This window comes from Palaemon carinicauda, chromosome 35, assembly GCF_036898095.1.
Source record: "Palaemon carinicauda isolate YSFRI2023 chromosome 35, ASM3689809v2, whole genome shotgun sequence".
In the NCBI taxonomy this organism is placed as follows: Eukaryota; Metazoa; Arthropoda; class Malacostraca; order Decapoda; family Palaemonidae; genus Palaemon; species Palaemon carinicauda.
Genome location: NC_090759.1, coordinates 20,663,512 through 20,685,045, shown reverse-complemented (window position 1 = coordinate 20,685,045; position 21,534 = coordinate 20,663,512). Strand labels below are relative to the sequence as shown.

General features: G+C 47.5%; 1 protein-coding gene across 7 annotated transcripts in view; it reads right to left on the bottom strand.

Moving 5' to 3' along the window:
• The window catches only part of LOC137627654 (WW domain-containing oxidoreductase-like), a 172,419-nt gene that overhangs the window by 112,960 nt on the left and 37,925 nt on the right, over nucleotides 1-21,534 (bottom strand). For all 7 annotated transcript variants that reach the window (XM_068358818.1, XM_068358816.1, XM_068358815.1 and 4 more), the window contains one exon: nucleotides 4,571-4,683. In XM_068358818.1, coding sequence (XP_068214919.1) covers nucleotides 4,571-4,683 — 113 coding nt within the window. The remainder of the gene's footprint in view (nucleotides 1-4,570; nucleotides 4,684-21,534) is intronic.

The following is a 21,534-nucleotide window of genomic DNA, read 5'->3' as shown; positions in this document are numbered from 1 at the left end:
AGTACTGTAATGTTACGGATGATATTTCTATCATTATTTTTCATTTTTCAAGCCCATTGAAATAGAAGATGAAATAAATATAATTAATAGGTTACTGCACTGTAGATATAACATACTGCGCAAGAGACAACAGATAAGGAGTTTCGTCATGCTTCAAGAAAACGAGTAGACTACGTCAAGTCGTCTGAACGAAATCACCGAACACTTACAGCACTGTAGTCGGTAAAGATTTACTTTAGCCTTACTGTGTCCAGTAAGTAGTGTACATGTGTATACATGTACTGTACACTGTACATATGATTATAAACTGTGGTAGAAACCAAATTAAAATAATATTAGGCCACATTTACTGTGTTAATCATCAGCTCGGGCACCCGCTCGTGGCAAGTGGCAGTGACTTTTCAAGTTAGGAGGTAGCCCTTGTAACCCATATTCGCGAAAATTTGCTTATCACGCCTGTGTCTGTAACCTAAAAATTGTGAATAACAAGGCTTAACTGTATTCATTCGCAAGGAGACAAATTAGGCTTTGCTGAACTTATAGAACAGCAGGTTCTGCCTCATGAGAGGCAGAAACCTGAGGCACAGGTCCTGAAGGGCCTGGTCTCATAAAACTACATGAACTTTGTTGTGCCCAACGTAGATAAAGCAGGCATAATTTATATAGGCTATTGCCCCATAGGATAATCACTTACAAGACTCGTGGACGTGAAGGCTGTTCATCAGCTGAAAGAGGAGCTCGGTGTAGCAAACATGTATACTCTTAGCCTGCTAAAAAGACTCAAACTGAGGGCGGGCATAATAAGCTACGAGCTTTGAAATGGGGCAAAAATCAGTTTCTAGGTTCTCCTTGAAAGGATAGCCCGACGGAAAACCCTAAGGGTTAGTAGTCGCAACTGCTCTTGTTATTATTATTATTATTATTACTATCCAAGCTACAACCCTAGTTGGAAAAGCAAGATGCTATAAGCCCAGGGGCTCCAACAGGGAAAAATAGCCCAGTGAGGAAAGGAAATAAGGAAATAAATAAATGAAGAGAACAAATTAACAATAAATCATTCTAAAAACAGTAACAACGTCAAAACAGACATGTCATATATAAACTATTAACAACATCAAAAACAAATATGTCATAAATAAACTATAAAAGACTCAAGTCCGCCTGGTCAACAAAAAAGCATTTGCTCCAACTTTGAACTTTTGAAGTTCTACTGATTCAACCACCCGATTAGGAAGATCATTCCACAACTTGGTAACAGCTGGAATAAAACTTCTAGAGTACTGCGTAGTATTGAGCCTCGTGATGGAGAAGGCCTGGCTATTAGAATTAACTGCCTGCCTAGTATTACGAACGGGATAGAATTGTCCAGGGAGATCTGAATGTAAAGGATGGTCAGAGTTATGAAAAATCTTATGCAACATGCATAATGAACTAATTGAACGACGATGCCAGAGATTAATATCTAGATCAGGAATAAGAAATTTGATAGACCGTAAGTTTCTGTCCAACAAATTAAGATGAGAATCAGCAGCTGAAGACCAGACAGGAGAACAATACTCAAAACAAGGTAGAATGAAAGAATTAAAACACTTCTTCAGAATAGATTGATCACCGAAAATCTTGAAAGACTTTCTCAATAAGCCTATTTTTCGTGCAATTGAAGAAGACACAGACCTTATATGTTTCTCAAAAGTAAATTTACTGTCGAGAATCACACCTAAAATTTTGAAAGAGTCATACATATTTAAAGAAACATTATCAATACTGAGATCCGGATGTTGAGGAGCCACCGTCCTTGACCTACTTACAATCATACTTTGAGTTTTGTTAGGATTCAACTTCATACCCCATAATTTGCACCATGCACTAATTCTAGCTAAATCTCTATTAAGGGATTCACCAACCCTAGATCTACATTCAGGGGATGGAATTGATGCAAAGAGAGTAGCATCATCTGCATATGCAACAAGCTTGTTTTCTAGGCCAAACCACATGTCATGTGTATATAGTATGAAAAGTAATGGGCCAAGAACACTACCCTGTGGAACACCGGATATCACATTCCTATAATCACTATGGTGCCCATCAACAACAACTCTTTGAGATCTATTACTTAAAAAATCAATAATAATGCTAAGAAACGACCCACCCACTCCCAACTGTTTCAGTTTGAAAACAAGGGCCTCATGATTAACACGGTCAAAGGCAGCACTAAAATCAAGGCCAATCATACGAACTTCCCGACCACAATCAAGGGATTTCTGTACTGCATTGGAGATTGTAAGAAGGGCATCACATGCTCCAAGGCCTTTACGAAAACCAAATTGCAAACTAGGGAGTAGATGATTACCTTCAGCAAACCTATTAAGACGTTTTGCCAGAAGACGTTCAAAAACTTTAGATAATATGGGAGTTATGGAAATTGGGCGGTAATCAGTGGGACTTGAGCTACCACAAACATATTTACATAGAGGAGTAACATTACCAATTCTCCAACTAGTGCTAAAAGCTCCACTTCTTGCTAACTTGCGCAAAATAACAGATAACTTTGGAGCTAAGAAATCTGCTGTCTTTATAAAAAACAAAGGAAAAATACCATTTGGGTCTACACCTCCATAAGCATCAAGGTCCATCAACAGAGCTTTAATCTCACGAGATCGAAAAGCTAAACTAGTTAGTTTAGCCTCAGGAAAACAGGAATGAGGAAGTACAAGTTTTTCATTACTCTGTTTACTGTCAAAAACATCAGCCAAAAGGGTTGCCTTTTCCTTTGGACAGTGAGTGACTGAGCCATCTGGTTTAAGTAAAGGAGGAACTGTTGCATCTACACCAAAGAGTGCAGATTTAAGGGTAGACCACCATTTATGTTCCTGAGTTGTACCAGAAAGTGTTTCTTTTATGGTTAAATTGTACTCCTTTTCAGTTGAGGCATAAACTCTCTGAGCAAAAGCTGACTACCAAAGAAGCATGAATGAGAGAAGAAAGAGCCGAGACAGCTGCTGGCAGAGACAAAGGAGGTTCCTGCGACCTACAGCCTTCAGAATCTCTAAAGGGAAACTGAAGTCTTTCCCTGGGAAGGCAGGTGTGTGCTTCCGCTATGTCCTTGTACGGGGAGATTTGAAAACCCCAAAAAAGGAAGGAGTTGCCACAAAAAGCATTGAGAGACTACCCTCGTATAAGGCGCCGTTGCTTCACTAAGGGAAGCAACGATGTACACACCTACGGGTTGCCCCTGGGTCATTTGATCATTGTTCTACTCATTTCCCCTCCAACAGAGTATGAATGAGCAAAAACGTCAAGTCAAAGGCCAGTTATAAGGGTTATTGGGAGGGAGAGAAATTTTTTGTCTTTTTACTCCCAAGCCAAAATAAAAAGTGGAGGTATTTCACCAGTGTGTGTGAGCAGGGTGGTTGGCCTACCTCCCGCTACCTAGCGATGGGTAGTTGTACCTCGCTAAAAAGTATTTTGGCTAGTTTTCAGCATTCAATGAAATAATATTAACTTGAAAGCAAAATGGTTTATATTTGTGTCGGAACAAACAGGAGATTGGGCATTATCTAAAGGACTTTCTCCAACAATCCTTTAAAGAAATATAGTATCAAAAGCCTTCCATCAATTTTGTTTCAACTCCGTATATAAACCCAATCCTCAATGTTTAATTAAACCCTGTTGTAAGGAAAACTAAAACAAGTACTTTACTTCTCAATCATAAGTTTGAATCTTATGTAATTTAGATTTGATAAAAGAATACATGTATCCAGTTTCCGTAAACACAGTAGGGCAAATTAGAATATTCATACTGAATCAGATATAAACAATATGTTAACAAGAGCCCACAGACAGCAATTACAAGGGCAGATCATTACTGTCTTTTCTAGAGATTACCGTAAAATACTCCTTTCTAAATAAGAAAAGGACTTTGGAGATCAGTGACTCCCCATCTTCTCTATTTCTTATCTTTTAGCATCAGTTCTGTAGCGAGTTTCTTTTCTCCAGTCACACATTTTATCCTATCTGCATTAGCATCCCTTTCAATTCCTCAATATTCTTATGACTCGACAAACTGTCAAATCCCATCCCGCTTAGCGCTAATAATAAGTCTAAAATAACCTTAACTTTTAAAGTACATTTATAATGGTTTTTAAGTTAGGCTCATTTACTTCTTGATGCCCCTTTTATGTGGCCATTTAGGGTATTGCATTAACTCAATGATTATCCTCTCCATAAATACTAAAACATCAAGTTACATTAGAATACTTTCAGCAACAGGATACTTTTCTTAATACTTGCTCTTTTGTCAACAAATAAAATGTTTGAAAAATTCAAGATACCAACAGAATGATAAAATGGAAGCAAAGTAGCATAATCTTATTTAGTATTCTAAGGAATAAACACTGAGAAACGTACAACTTCTACTTGCTTCTTGAGGATCTATTTATATCTATAATAATAATGCATTTTACTTAAAATCATATTAGTTATTCTTGGCAAATGTAAAATTGTAATATATTCATACACTATACAGTATTACATTAAGGTCTTCTTAAAATACTGTGTTAGAGTTACTTGCCTTTCTTTGCCAAGTCCAAAGCAGTATAATATCCAATACCATTTGTTGCTCCTGTTAGGACAACAACCTTTCCTCGAACTCTATTCTGGCACTTACATACTGTTAAACGGTTCCTGTAAAATCATAATTTCTAGTGTAACTAGTTCATTCTTGTTTGGAAAAAGAATATTTATTGAAGGAGATAGGAAATCTCTTTGAAGGTCTCTAAATTATAGCATCAAATGAAGAAATACTTGAATCTATGAAAGTATCCAATGCTTTATTCAACAGGAAATTAGCACCAACAGTAAAAAAAAAAAAAAAAAAAAAAAAAAAAAAAAAAAAAATTATTTTTTAGGGCTCAGGTCATGTCATCCTGATGGAAGGGTTCCTATAGGTAGCCTTCTAAGGGATATTTGCGATAGTGATACTCCCAGAGAATTAAACCAAAGGTCTCCAGGATTCTAACTCCTGGCGCAAGTATCCAATAAAGGATATCGCATAATATCAGGGTACGTATTCTGGATACGACACATGGCAATCTTCACCCCGAATAGATTTAACGCTTCGATGTAAGGGGGAAGAGTGGCAAAAGAAAGGGGTGCCTTTCTAGGTACCCGGTGGACCTCCTTCCCTACTACTACTGTGACGCCATTCCTATTCTAGTAGCCTGCTAAGAGTGTTATGCTCCCCTTAGCACGGTGTTTTTTTACTAGTTTTTCGGAATTTTCATCATGCAATCCCCACCATCTTCGTCATCTAGAAAGTTGAGTATTAATTCTTTCCTGTGTGTAATTTTAGTCTCCCTTTTCACAGTTAAATTTCAATAATTTAAGTGTGTTTGGGTGAGCGTTGCCGAGACCGGAGGCAGCCCTTTTATGACTGCTGTCGCCCGTCACATTCTCACATATTATCTAGATAGTAGGGTGACACTTCCCGGTTTTTAAGCTATTATATTAGCTAGTTAGGCAAATTATACAAGACGTGATACTGCATACATGAAAATTATTCTTTCTCTATCATGTGACTTTACTTATCGTATGCGGGCGGGAACCCCGGTGGTACCGATTACCTTTGCCGGGGCTCCTACCAGAGCAAGGCTACTCTTGCTCATATATACATTAGTAAAGTAATTCCCCGTTTAGCCTCCCCCTTATCGTTACTTCTCGATTCGAATGAGATGTTACATTCTCTAGAATCTATAGACAAGTTACGATAATTATTCTCTCTCTGAGAGAAGAGGCTAAACCCTTCCTCTCTCCCCGAGTGACGCCGCCGTCATGGGCGGCGGCAACCACTGTCTCTCATGGCCGTTGAGTAGAATGATGTTCTTATTGCCCCCGACTTTGATTCAGATAGTGACATACTCAGGGTGACCATGTCTTGCCGACGACAATGTCGTCAGCACAGGAAGCCATGCTTCCCCAGCTCATTGTTTGAGGAAGGTGGCATACTTGCCGCCACGTCCGATATCAATGAACTGTAAGACCCTCAACCCCTTCCCCCTGTCCTTTAGTGACAATGCCGTCACAAAATTCTTTCACCGGTATTCTAACAGTCATCCCGGCTTGCTAGGATGACTGCATTACCGGCTGGTACCCTGCCGGCGGCAGTTAGTTCAGCCGTCTCTGCCACCTTCCCTCTAACTCCCTTCCTTCACAGAAAGTTAATAAAATTGGGGGAAGATTGAGACAGCTTCTAACGGCTTCTGGTGGAAAACCTAACATACTTTGGAAAGTCCTCAGCTCTCTCTTGAGCTGCCATCCACATTCATTGCCGCCGGCTTCATTGTCGGCGACAGACCTTTTGTGGATGGTTGGGAGCCAGAATCTGATAGATTCTTTCCCCTCCCATTGGAACTTTCATTCTGGTAACGAGACAGTAGGCGGTCTTATAGTCCTCCAAAACTTCCAGCTGTTATGTTCATTCATAATAGTAGGAAATTCTCCTTCCATAACCTTTCTCTCTCTCTTTCCGTTAGCACCGTCAGGTACTAACCCAACACCGGCAGTGTCTGCTGGCAAACTACCATATACAACTATACAGTAGTACATATATTTTCTAACATACTTTGTGTTTCCTATCGCAGATGATTGTTGAGACCATGATATTCTGTTGAGGCTGAGTACTCCCTCAACACCCAGATGGTTTTCCTTGATCATCAGGAACTCAAAATACCCGAACAGTATTAATATAATGCTACAGGTGGATAATGTTTGTATAAGCTATTTACTAACTCTAACTCTAGTTCCTAGAGTTTATCTACCTTGTATCCTCCCTATCAGGGAAACTGAATATTAATACGACGGAGATCTCAGCAATGGCCTGGGAGAGGAAATACATATATGAATCTTTTCTATTTCCTTTCAAGCTTACTATCCTAAGCTACCATAAACAATAGTGATTACTATTGTTATCATAGACTGTATGCTTTGATATCACTGATATAAAAAACAAAAAATACTCATTTGATATTTTCCTTTACAGGATGACCCTATGGAGAAGTGCAGAGCGATGTTCTGCAACCACAAGGGGAAAGACTTCTGTGGCCACACGATGTGCAGGACTCATGCCCCTTGCTGCATCGTCACAGGAGTCCTAAGGTATTGGGACCCGAAGGGTTGCCCCACTTCCTCAACCCTGCTGGCCAACGGCTTCGGCAAACCGCTGTAGTTACCCTAGAGACTAGGGATACAGCGAGGGACGCCCTTTGCAAATGGGTACGAGGGTTCCAAAAGAACTCTCCAGGACCATACTTACCAAATGACTCCCTGAGGTGCCTACTGTTCCCCAAGGCTTTGCAGAGTGCGGTGGTGTCCCAGGAACAGCTCCAGTCGCATTTCGTTCAACTGAAGATTGACTCGGACATCAACAAGGCCCTAGAAGGCATGGACATCCACCAAGAGAGGATGTCAGAAGTGTCCAACGACACCGAACAAGACCTACTACAAGGTGGCCCTGAAGAGAACATGGACCCTCCCCGAATGGAGGAAGAAGGATCTTTGTCAACGGAAACAGACGACCCTCAGTTTGTCGTGACGGCATACCAACCTCTGGCGTAAACGTCCTCGGCCTCAACTCCACAACCTGTTACCCAGGTTAACGCAAGCGAATAGATTCTGACATCTCTTCAACGAATGATGGAGTCGTTCCAATGGGAACAAGAGACGATGTGGGAATCACTCAAGCAGCAGCAAAGTTGTTGCAGGAGAAGATGGACCGCTTCGGAACCACCAAGGGCACCTCTAAGAAGCCTCTCAGTGTCTGATCTCCCTCATTGCTCCGAAACCAATCCCTGGAGGTATGCGGAGCATATGCCAATGATGAATGAGAAACTGTTAATTTCCGAGAAGTTGGGAGCCAGGCAGATTGAAGACCTTGAGTTCTGGCCTAACTTTTCGGCCTATCCAGAGGGCTATGTGAGACTGCAGAACAAAAATGCGACCCAAGAAGAAACGGTCCCCAAAGAGGTCATCGTGTTTGAACACGAGAAGGCGCAAGCCATCTTCCTGAAGGCCTTGAAGGGAACTGGATATACCAACTCCAAAGTCTCGGCACTGAGCAAGAAACACCCCACCGAAACGGAGAAAGCACTAGACTTTGCCGTCAAGGCCGTCGATGAGGGAAAACCCTGCCCGACCCTAGAGGAATGCAAGCCATTATCTCTAGCCATGCCTACCTGCGAGGAGAAGTGGAAGGATGTCCACCTAACCTTCTCCATCTCTAAGTTAGACTCAGAGATCGCAGGACAACAGTTCAATGAGAACCTTACGAAGTTGCCAGACCATCTTCTGAGGAAGGAACAGGAGTCAAAGGAGAGACTTGCAGCTTCCCTCTCTCATCAGAACTGTTTGGAAATGAGTGCAGGTCAACATAATGCCCCAAAAATGTTCCTCTTCCTGGCTAAATCTCACATGGGTACCTTTATGAAAGACCTATACGCTTTCCTAAGAGCGAGGAGAGCTTGTAGAGAGTTCATCCTGGCTTCAGAAACCATCAGATACAAACCAAGGAAGCTAATTACCTCGAGTATCTGGGGTAACGATCTTTTCCCACAGGAACTGGTCCAAGAGGTCATTGCGAGAGCAATCACGGAGAACAAGAACATTCTCCAAAGGTGGGGCATGTCCTCAAAAAGGAAATCTTCTTCGGACGGAGGTCCCCAGCCCAAGAACAAAAGGGTGAAGAGACCACGAAGACCTGCACAACTCCCTGCCATGACTATGACCACGATGCCTCAGACCACCTTCCAGATGATCCCACAACAACTGGTAGCCTAGTCACCGGTGTTTAACTATACCTTTGAAAGGCAGTCGACTTCCTTGCGCCCCAGTCGGAAAGGAAAAGTTATTAAGAGAAGTTCTCCAGGAGGTAACTTCTCTTGGGGCCGAGGTGGATATGGTCGCAAAAATAAATTCGCAGGACCCCCAAGCAAAGAGGGGTTCCAGGTAGGGGGAAGACTACATCACTTTGGGGATCGCTGGACCTTCGATCACTGGGCCCACAGCCTAATCCCGAATGGACTCGGGTGGAAATGGAGCAGAACTCCACCCCATTTTCCAGAATTCTTCCAAGACTCCACCCCCTTGTTATAAGAATATACCTCAGAACTCTTGAACAAGAAGGTGATAAAGAAAAGCAAAGTCCATCAAGTTCCTGGGAAGGCTGTTTTGTGTTCCCAAGAAAGACTCAGACAAACTCATCATTCTAGACTTGTCTCCACTCAACAAGTTCATCGAGAACAAGAAGTTCCGGATGCTTACTTTGCAACACATAAGGACCCTTCTGCCAAAAGAGGCGTACACAGTCTCAATAGACCTAGCAGATGCTTACTGGCATCTCCCAATGAGTCGCCTTTTCTCCTCCTACCTAGGATTCAAACTACAGAAGAAGTTTGTCTTCAGAGCAATGCCCTTTGGACTGAACACAGCCCCAAGGATATTCACGAAGCTAGCAGACACAATCATCCTACAGCTACGCTCCGAAGGTGTTCAAGTGGTAGCTTATCTAGATGACTGGTTGGTATGGGCAGCATCAAAGACTACTTGTCTGCAAGCAGCCCACAGACTGATCCAGTTTTTGGAACATCTGGGCTTCAAGATCAACTGCAAGAAGTCTCGTCTCACTCCAGCTCAACAGTTCCAGTGGCTAGGAAACCAATGGAACTTAAAGTCACACCACCTCTCCATTCCATCCAAGAAGAGGAGAGAAATAGCGGGATCTGTCAAGAGACTAATCCGTCACAAGAGGATTCCAAGACGCCAACAGGAAAGAGTATTGGGCTCTCCAATTTGCAGCAGTGGCAGACCCTGTGCTAAAGGCACGTTTGAAAGATGCGTCAGGAGTCTGGAGAAAATATGCATCAAATGCTCGAAGAAATCAACTAAGGTTGGCCCCGGCCTTGTTGCGCACGCAGTTAAAGCTGTGGTCAACAGCCAAGAGCCTAGCACGGACAATTCCCCTACAACCACCGCAACCATCAGTGGTGATACACACGGATGCCTCCTTGGAAGGATGGGGAGGTCATTCTCACGACAAGAATGTGCAAGGGAATTGGTCGCGCCAGTTCAAGATATTTCATATCAACATTCTGGAAGCTATGGCAGTATTCCTGACGTTGAAGAGATTATCCCCTCGCAAGTCAATCCACATCACATTGGTCCTTGACAACGAGGTGATAGTAAAGTGTCTAAGTAGACAAGGCTCGAGATCACCCCACATCAACCATGTGATGTTAGCCATCTTCTACCGGGCAAGGAGGAAGGGATGGCACCTATCAGCAGTTCACTTACAAGGGTTCCGCAATATGACGGCGGACGCTCTATCCAGGCGAAAGCCCATAGAGACAGAATGGTCCCTAGACGCAGACTCATTCTCTTTCATCTCGGAAAAAGTCTCAGAACTGCAATTCTCTTTGCAACGAGCGACAACAAGAAACTATCTCGTAACGTAGCCCCTTACATGGACCCTCAAGCAGAAGCGATGGATGCCATGTCCCTCGACTGGAACAGGTGGAATCGCATTTACCTATTTCCACCAACCAATCTACGGCTAAGAGTCCTCAACAAGCTAAGATCCTTCAGAGGGACAGCAGCCGTAGTAGCCCCCAAGTGGCCCAAAAGCAATTGGTTCCCTCTAGCCCTAGAGTTGAAACTGAAGCTGTTTCCTCTTCTGAATCCAGTGCTATCTCAACTGGTCCAGAAGTCAACTGTATACGCTTCATCCTCGAGAACCAGCAACCTACATCTAATGATTTTCTCGCCTTAGCAGCGAACAAAAAGTTCGGAATCTCGAAGGATAAACTTGACTTCATCGAGGAATACAAGTCAAGTTCGACTAGGAGGCAATACGAATCATCCTGGAAGAAATGGGTGCCCTCTGTGAAAGCAAGGAAACAGACAGAGATATTGATAGATTTCTGTCTTACAGTCTTCATACACCTCCACAAACAAGGCCTGGCCTCTACTACAATTACTTCTTGTAAATCGGCCCTGGCTAGACCACTTCTGTACGCTTTTGAGGTGGACCTCTCAGGTGAAATCTTTGATAAGATCCCAAACGCATGCGCTAGACTCAAGCCTGTAGCCCCACCAAAGCCCATCACGTGGTCTTTGGACACAGTCTTCCACTATGTTTCGAACTTGGATAATGAGGACTATACTCTAAAGGATTTAACACAGAAAGTCATTTTTCTGTTCCCAATAGCCTCAGGGGCTAGAGTTAGTGAAAAAGTGGCCTTATCGAGAAATGAAGCCCATATTCAGTTCCTAGACTCAGGAGAACTGAACCTTTTTCCTGATCCTGCCTTTCTTGCCAAGAACGAGCTACCCACCAAGAGGTGGGGTCCTTGGAGAAATTGCCCATTGAAGGAAGATGCCTCTCTCTGCCCAGTAGTCTTACGGTCTATCTTCGAAGAACTTTAAACTTCAAGGGAGGACAGCTGTTCAGAGGCGAAACTTCAGGATCAAACCTATCTTTAAGACTACTGAGAGCGAAGCTCACCTGCTTTATTCGCAGAGCGGATCCTGACAGTACACTCGCAGATCACGATCCGAGGAAAGTTGCTTCTTCGTTGAACTTCTTTCAACATATGAACTTTGAGACTCCACTCATACACTGGATGGAGATCATCCAGGGTCTTCTACAAACATTACGCGAAGCAAGTACATGAAATAAAACACTTTGTGGTGGCGGCGGGTAGTGTGATTAAACCCGCCGTCTAGTGCTGCGATGAACAGAAGACAGTTTTGGGACTTTACAGCACATCGGGTGCATAGGTATACCTACCCACTAGTGCAGATCACAGCTATGGTTGACATACTGTTCTGTGTAGGTGCATATCAGATCAATACACCAGTGCCAAGTGAACGTTTGCGTTACAGTGTTTATGCATTTCCGAACATCTGACTATGTCAGATAGATTTGGTTTCACATCTCCATTGAGTGGCGTTATTCTGATAATGTATTTTATATATTTTTTCTACACAAGAAAATATGTGTTTTGATGTGTTGTATGCTGGATCAGATTCATACTTTGTTGTAACTACATTTGATAAATCAGTTGCGTAATAAAATACTTAACTATATTCGCATCTTGTTACTGCTCCCTCAATTATAAACTAATAAAATACGCTAAGAGTTTTATTAAACCCCTGTATAGGGCTTACATCATTGAAATCACAACAATGCTTTATGGAGGAATAAAACTTACATTCTTAATTTAAGTAAAAAAGGTAAGCTTCAATGTTTTCCCTTTTGTTCCAACGGAAATACAAACCTTGAATCCTTATTGTCGATATCGACATTTTCCCTGCTGGGGGCAGGAGGCACTAAACCAGCTCCAGGTTTAATGGAAGTGACAGATAAGGAAATCTATTCAAGTTGGAAGACACATACACAAACCCACAGCTAATAGTAATTTCAAGAAAATTCTCTAGTATACTTCCATCAGGACGACATGGCCTGAGCCAAAAAACAGATTTTGATCAAAGCGAAAATCAAAAATTTTAAGTAATTTTTATTTTTCCTAACATACTTACCGAGAACTACTTTCTTAGGAGTTACCTGTAATCTCCTCTCTACCGACCAGAGTTTTGTGTAGGGTACCCTCTATCCCGTTTTCTATGGAGGCCTACCCCGGCATTAAAGAATGTGCCCCGAGGGTAGGCTTATCGCTAGGTCGATGTCCGCCCAGGTCAACATCTCCAGTAAGTTCTCTGGTCGCGACGTGTCAACACGTCGCTCTCGTTCTCTATCGATCCTTTGTGTGCGTTCTGTGTGTCCCACATGTTCCCCGCGTGGTAACTTGTGTTTCCTGTGTACTGTTCCCGGGTGTTCCTGTGTGTTCACCTTCCACCCTTGTGCTTACCCAGTGTATTCCTTGATTCCCTACATGCCTGTGTCTTGCGTTTGTGCATTATGGAGCAAATCCGCCGTTGTCCAGGGCCTAGAGCGCGAAAATCTATTTTTGGGTGAGAGGGCCATGTTGTCCTGATGGACCCACCCTCTTGCTGACCCCTCCCAAAATTACTTTATCTGTGGCTAGTTCCGCTTAACGGCAAGAATAGGAATGGTGTCACGGTAGTAGTAGGGAAGGAGGTCCATTGGGTACCTAGAACGGCACCCCTTTCTTTTGCCACTCTTCCCCCTTACATCGAAGCATTAAATCTATTCGGGGTGAAGATTGCCATGTGTCGTATCCAGAATACGTCCCCCGATATTATGCGATATCCTTTATTTGATACTCGCGCCAGGCGTTAGAATCCTGGAGACCTTTGGTTTAATTCTCTGGGAGTATCACTATCGCAAATATCCCTTAGAAGGCTACCTATAGAAGCCCTTCCATCAGGACGACATGGCCCTCTCACCCAAAAACAGATTTTTCACTTTGATCAAAATCCGTTAAGTAACATGATAAACCATTTGCATAACAAAAAAAAATGACAAATTTAAAGCAATTTGTATTTTTCAAAACAATACAAACCTTGAGCTTTTTATTAGGAAATATACATTTGGCGAAGCTGGAAAACTAGCCAAAAGACTTTTAGCAAGGTGTAACAACCCCACCGCTAGTTAGCGGCAGGGTAAGGGGTAGTACCAGCTAGCCTGCTCACACACACCTGTGTTCTATCGCCACTTTTGCTGGCAGGTAGGACTTACCGAGGGACAGGTGTTGGAGGGCCAAATTTGTATAAAGAGCTCAAGGTTTGTATTGATAGGAAAAATACAAGTTACCTTAAATTTGTCATTTGTTCCTACACCAAATACAAACTCTTTCACTCTTTAATAGGGAAGAGTCATCCCTAAGGTGGGTGGAAGTCCTAACCAACTTGCTGGCTTTTGACCCGAGGTTTTTCCCCTTCATACTACGCATGTATCAGGGTATTACCTGTTCTCAACCCTGGAATGGGAGACGTTGATGTCGTAAGACAGTACGCACCGTTCATTAATTATTCTGGCCGAGGTCAGGGCGAGCAGGAAGGTCGTCCCAAGTGTTAGGTGAAGAACTGATGTCTGACACAGTGGCAACAAGGGTGCTCCCTTCTGAGACTGCAATAAACTGACAATATTCCATGTAGGCAGTCTAACCTCCAGTTGAGGAGAGGTACGTTGGAGACTCCGTACGAGGATAGACAACTTTCACGAAGAGGAAATCCCTTTCTAGTCAAAGGCTAGGATCAAAACTAAGCGGTAGCCTTTGACCTGTCGAGACAGAGGAAAATCTTCCCCCAAAGAGTCGGAGGGACTTCACTATCACTGGAGTAGAGGTGTCGTTAGGGGTGATACCCTTCCGCTACCTACACAACAGAAGGCTGCCTGCTTTGCCTGGTAAACTTTGGTTGATGATTCCCTCGAGTAACCGGACATTTTTTCGAAACAGGATGTGCAATAAAGACACTCTCTTCTTCTCGTGAAGATTGCTGATCGCAACGGCGGAGGGAAACTTTACCTCGGAAGGGAAAGTCGGGAGCTGGGCAGCACTGAGACAATGAATGGTGGTCGCTATTCTAGTAGTAATCACGAGCAGGCCCGCATGCTAGAAACTCGGTCGCAAGCTGGAGAAAGGTCATGAGAAGGAACCTGGTCGCGAGCTGGTCAGTGCTGTCTCGTCGTTAGTCATGAAGTGTGGTAGAGAATAAAAGGGCGATCACAAGAAGAGGAATCGTTAGGCACTGGAAGCAGTTGCTGGAATTCCAGGATCCCGGAAGGGAGGAGACAAGCGATCGCAAGCTGACAGGTGGTCGCGAGCTGACAGGTGATCATGGGATGATAAGACGATCCCGAGCTAACTGGTGATCGCAAGCTGACGGGTGATCGCGGGCTGACGTGTGATAAGGAGCCGACAGGATATCACGACCTGACAGGCGATTGCAAGTGGATGGGCAATCACAAGCTGCAGCAGGACTGGCCAAGGCAAGGATACAGGGCAATGCAAGTCTACTAGCCGAGACAATTCAGCAAGATGAGTTAGCTGGGCGAGGCGAGTCTGCTAAGTGATACGGGACATCTAGGAGCATATGCAGATGGACGCTGGAAGTGAAAAAACTCGAGGGGGTTGAGCAACATCTTACATCTTCATTCTCTAACGAGCCACACCCCGATGACTACTCCAGGGAGGACTGACCCACACATGGAAAAGGTGTCCACCATGAGTACCAGGAACAAGCTTTGGATTTTGCCCTTCCTCCGCACCTGCGCAAGATCAGAACGAGGGAGAGTGCCATTGTCAGCCCGATGATCAGGAACTACCGCAGGCGCAGGCAATCAAGGTGGTGATGGCCCAAGAGTCGCAACTTCCACATCAACAGGCATCAGACTTTGCACACCCTCAACCAGCTGCCATTGCAGAATGAGGAAGTGCGTCGCTGTCAGCGCTGAAAAAAACCACTAGGGAGAAAACATTACCCGTGAAAGGGAAAGGCGACCCCCGAAGGACGCAGGAAGATGCTTTTGACTTTGCACTCCTTGCGCAGGCTGCATTACACAAATGATGAAGTGAGACGCCGTTAGCGCTGAAGAAAACCACTCTGAAAACAACTTAACCCCCGGACGGTAAAAGTGTGCCCCAAGAGGAGCAAGAACGTGTTTTAGGCTTTGCACTCCCTTCGCGGGCTGCCATCGCAGAATGAGGGAATGTGTCGTTGTCAACGAAGAGGAGCAAAACCGAAGCAGAGCTCTGGGCTTCCCCCCGTCAAACTCGCAGAGTGCAAGCAACATCTACTTGATAAGGTGAAGGAGCATCCACGCAGAGAATAACTTCCCTGTGGAGGATAACTGAGCCACTGCACTAAGGGAAGCTGGGGAGCCCTGCAACCTACAGGTTGTCCCCCGTCAAAGGGGAAGAGATATCCAAAACAGTAACACTTACACCTGCGAAAAATAAACAAAAACTAAAAAAACAAATTAGTCAAAGGCCAGTAAAAAAAAGTAGGGCAATAGAGAGAGGCGAACGTCTACTCTCCACCAAGTCAAAAGTAAAAGTGACGAAAGAACACGTGTGTGTGTGTGTGTGTGAGCAGGGCAGCCGTTACTGGCCCCTACCCCCCCGGCTAGTGGTGGGAAAGTTACACCTCGCTAAAAGTCTTATGACTAGTCTTCCAGCTTTGCAAAAAGCTCTTCTTCAGAAGTGTACGAACACTATGAGGTGTGCTTGTGTGCCTTAGCGCATGCAAGTGACAGCTTACCAACCTCGTAATAGCTTTTTCTTTTAGAATAGTGGGCACGTTTTGGGAAGAATGCATGCACAAAGCTGAGGGTCAACCTCAAGAGCTAGCGCTTCTTCAGAAGCATTAGTACTCTCTGGAGTGTGTGCGTGAGGGTGAGAATCAACCTCAAGAACTAGATCATAAGACTCTGAGGCATCAGAGTGATCATGAGGCTCAACCTCACATGAAGATTTTCATCCAAAAGTTGGATGCGCTCTGAGGCCTTAGTGCACACATGAGAATCTTGATACTGTCCTTTCAGCGTAACAAAGGTTGCGAGACCCCGAAAGGTCACTGCAACGGGAGACCAAGACCTCCCTGTCACGAGAACTCGAAGGTTCAACGTGACGGATGGCACGAGAGCCCGAAGGCTCAGCGTAACCATCATTACGAGAGCCCAAGGGCTCAATGCAACCAGAACCCGAAGGTTCAACGCGACGGAGGCCCGAAGGTCTCACAGTGTTACGAGAACCCGTAGGTTCCACATAACGAGAGCTTGAAGTCTCGTGATCACGCCAGCCTGAAAGGTGATCGTCACGAGACCCCGAAGAGTCAACATGATCAGAATCCGTAGGTTCAAAAAGACGTCTCCTCACAGCCTAAGGAGGAGAACGTCCGGGATGGAGAGGGGTCACAAATCTCTCCACCCTACAAACCTCTGAAGAGGAACGTAATGCCGACTCTGCCTAAAGGGGAGACTGCTCCAGCTCGAGAGCTACTTCACCCGAAGGGAAGGTTTGTTCCACCGAAGGAGAACTTAAGGCAGTGTTCTACCTCCAACCCTGGAGGACAAATCGTAAGTGTAACGCGACCGCCGATGCCCAGGGGTGGTCTTCTCTTGTGAACGAGAGACGTGTTCTCCCGAAGGGGAAACCTGCCTCAGAGTATGCTCAGCCACAGCCTCTGGTGGATGCACAACATCCTCGGCGTAGGACAAAGACTCGAGGTCTGACCAACGGGCTGCAGTACCTGCGCCAACAGAAGGAGGGTCAACCTCTGCGGAGGAAGTAGAACACGTTCTATCCACTCCTAATTGAAGGAGTTCAAAAAGAACCTTCTTTGAAAGGGGACCCTTGACGCCCAGTGATGGCCAAAAAGACATGATGTCAGTAAACGAGCAGGCACTCCCTGGGGGAATTGACGTAGCTGACTCGCTAGGGGAGTCAACGCCGTTACCTAACCTGCAGGGTTGACCTGGAGAAACGGGAGCCGTCCACGACCTCCTGGAGAGCATCCTTCTTGAACATGGTCTCAACTTCTGCCCGAAGGGCTAGTCCCTTTGCCGATCCCATGGCATAGGAGCTCAACGACACTGGATTCGCTGTCAGGGCAGGTAGAGATGAAATGAACGGGACGCGATATCCTTGTCCGATCACAGAGATCGTCCAGGAATCGGCCCTGAGTTGCTGCCACCTGAGCACACAACTTTGTAGGCATCCCCCCCACAGGTGGACACGCAGGGGGATTGCCAATCCTAGCGCTTGTGGCCTCGGCCGCTCCTAGGATTTTTGCCTCCCCTGGAGGACTTTCCGCCCTTCTTGTCTTTGACTGGAAAGGCCTGCGATTTAGACACCTTGGTCTTAGCTGCCGAGCCTGCTTCGGTGTCCTGCGAGGCTGCTGTTGTTGTTGAGGAGCTGGAGGTTTGTAGGGCCGAGATGTAAGGGCCTTCTGGAGGAGCGAATCGTGACTCGTCTTCCTCCACCTCTCAGCTGTCCGTTCTACGTCCTTGGGCTCAAACAGGTTTCCTCCAAGGATGGAGGAATGTCTGAGCTTGCTGACATCCATAGCAGGGACATTCGGGTGGAACCTCTCGGTCACCGCATCATGACGCTTGAGAATCGAGTTAGCCCACAGGTTAGTGACCTGGTGAGCTAAAAAACTCGATGGAGCGCGTGCCCGAGAGGAGGAAGGTCTCCAGGGCCTTCCTATTACTCTCCTTGGACAAGTCCTCAGAGCGCAATAGGATGCCCAGAGACCCTAGCCAGACATCCAGCCACGAAGTGGCCTGCATGGCACACTTCGCGACCTTCTCCTGGCTCAGGATCTCCGACGCCAAGAATGTCACCTGCCGGGCGTTGAGTTTCTCCAAAGAGAGATCCCTGGTGAGCTCTTCCACGAAGTGGTGGAGGGGAAGAGCTGAACAAGGCTCCTCCATGATCTCGAAGTACCTCCTCTGCTGCACGCGAGGAGGTGGGAGGAGCTTGTTCCCGGCAGAAGAACGGCTGGAGGAGGCGAGCTCAGAAAGCTGGCCCTCGACCTTGTCCCTGGCGCTCTTCACCCCCTGGGACCAGGGCAGGGCTGCACTGGTCTTGGGGGGCTTCTGAATGCCATAAACCTGGTCCAGGACTGTATCCTTGCCTTCGCGAGGGGCGGTCTCGGGGTCCTTGATACTATCGAGTTGCCTCATTAGTCCAAGGACCTGCCAGAAGGCGTGCTCCGATTCGCGCTGCTCTCCTCCTCGTGGACTGGCAGCTAAGTCTCCTGTCCCCATTGGCTCTTCATGGGGGGACACGCGGACGTTCTCCCAGGGAAAGGTTGGCTCTGGACGAAACCTCGACGATGATTTGGGTAACGTCTTCGAGTCCTTGGGCTCCCTCATGGGAGGGATACAGGACTCCAGCAAAGAGGTCTGGAAGGTCCCTCCTACGCGAGACGTTTCTCTTCCTTGAGGTGGGGTTCCTCCCATTGGTGGCGTGGGAGTGTCTCACCTTACTGGATTCTCCCGAGGACGGGAAAGGTTCGTCCACAGGAGAAGGAGAAAACGCCTGCGAGGGGGAAGGGGCCTTCCCGACGGAACTCTTGGGAGCCAGCTCAACCCTGGGAGAAGTCACCACGAAATCCACTCCTATCCTTCTCTTCAGTGGGGGCGAGGGAGCCTTTGGTTTCAGTCCCAGATCAGCGAGGGCTGGCTTCATAACCTGTACCACCGCTTTCATCAGGGAACCAAACTTAGGCTGGCGGCTGACTGACACTGCTGCAGTGTCAGCGATCCCCGCTGGAGGGAAGGGGATCGGTTGATCCTTCGGAGTGGATACTACAGGGCCTGCTTGGAAAGAAGAAAGGGAAGAAGAATGTTGTCCGGGCCTCTCCGATGACTCTTCCTGCTCCTGGGAGTGTGCTCGGCACTTCTGCGATGGTGATCGCGAGGACGATCTGGAAGTACGCGGCCCCGGTACCTCGCAATGTTGAGCACGCTGCGAAACCCGGCAGGAATCGCGCTGGGGGTCGCGCGATGGTAGAATCGGTGTTTCGCGCTGGCAGAATCACTGGGTCGCCCGTGAGCGACTGTTGGCGCGCGGGCGTGCGGAGATGAGGGTGCGGGCGGGTATGGGAGCGCTGGCGAGTTGGCGCGCGGGCGAGTGGGCGCGCTGGTGAGGGGGCGCATAGGCGAGGGTGTGCATGAATGCACAGGTGAGCGCAAGTGCCTGGGTGATCGCTGGCGATCAGGAGAATGATGGCGCGTAGGCGAACGATGGAACCTAAGCGAGAGTAAGCGCGTTAGCGAGTGATGGAGCGTTGGCGAACGATGGCGCGTTGGTGATCGATGACGCGTGGAACGCGTGGGCGACCGATTGCGCACAGGTGAGTTGGCGCGTGGGCGAGTTGGCGCGTGGGCGAGTCGGAGCCCTGTGGCGAACATACGCATGGGCGCGTTGGCGAGCGTTCGCGCGTTGGCGAGCGTTCGCGCGCAGGCGCGTAGGAGAACGCTGGCGCGTAGGAGATCGCTGACGCGTAGGATGGCGCGCCGTGGCTGATGTTCGTGAAGGTGAAGTCTTGTGGGCGTGCTCAGGAGATGACTCGTGGGCGCGCATGCACTTTAGTGCGCGCTGGATACTGGAGCATAGGCGGCGGTCGACGCGTAGGGGAACGCTGGCGAGGCAACGGAACAATGTCCTTGCCTGCGCCCAGATCCGAAGAATGTGGGCGCGCGGGCGAACGTTGGCGCGCTGGGCGCGCAGGAGGTTGACGGCGCTCAGGAGACTGTTGACGCGCAGCAGGGGCTGAGGTGCGCGCAGGCGAGCGCTGAGCAGGAGAGTGCAGGCGAGCAGGTGAAAGCTGGCGAGCAAGAGAGCGCTGACGAGCAGGAGAGCGCTGGCGAACAGGGGCGCGTTGGCAATCAGGAGAGCGCTGGCGATCAGGAGAGCACTAGCAATCAGGAGAGCGCTGGCGATCAGGAAAGCGCTGGCGATCAGGAGAGCGCTGGCGATCAGGAAAGCGCTGGCGATCAGGAGAGCGCTGGCGACTCATCTGCCGTAGAGCGCTTGCGCGCAGGAGGGCGCTGGCGAGCAGGAGAGCGCTGGCGAGCAGGTGAGCGCTGGCGAGCAGGAGAGCGCTAGCGATCAGGAGAGCGTTGGCGAGCAGGAGAGCGCTGGCGAGGAGTCAGGAGACTCTACAGCAGGAGAGCGCTGGCACGCAGGAGAGCGCTGGCGAGCAGGCGGCCGCTGGCGATCAGGAGAGCGGTGGCGCTTGCGCGCTACTGAAGGGCGCACAGGTGAAACCTGGCGCGGAAGGGCCTCACCCACATTGTGGAATAAGCCCTTCTGCCCCGAAGGGACCGGTGCTTGCGTAGGCAAGGAAGATCTGGCAGGCGCAGGAGATTGCGAACGATCTGCAGAGAGGTCCAGTGGAGTTACTGCTACGGTCTGCTCCCGACGAGAAGAGTCCTTCACAGGGGACAACGAGGATGACGACCCGAAGAGGAGGCGCCTCTTGACTCCCTTGTAAGGAGAAGGAAGGCCTCGGCGACGAAGAGGAGGGCGAGCCTTACGGCGAAGACGACCTCGAGGCAGGGTATCACCGTCGTCGGTCCTCCGAAGAGGAGTCTCTGTTAGTGCAATCCCCCGAGGGAGAGCAACACTCGCAGGAGAGACCGTTGGACCCAACTTCCCCCTCGAAGGATGTTCGGAGGGGGGAACCTGGGCCTTCACCAACATCCGCAACAGTAGCAGCAGGGGTTTGACCCGACCCGTCGGACGCCTCTGCCACAACAACGTCGACAATAGCCAGGGGGTCTACCTCTGCTATTACCTGCGACTGTTGGACAGCTGCCCCCAACTGAATCATATCAAACAGGGCTTCCTTGGAGGGCGTGCCCTTAAGCCCCAAGGAAGCCCAAAGCTGGAAAAGATCATTGTTAGACACAGTCTGGTCGTATTCCACAAAATCAATAATATCCTCCCCCGGAGGAGGAGGGGGAGCTGCCTCGCTATGGGAGGCAACGCCCTCTCCCGCACCCGGTGTTTGAGAAACAAAAGAAGGGCCTACGCTACCACTCGGCGG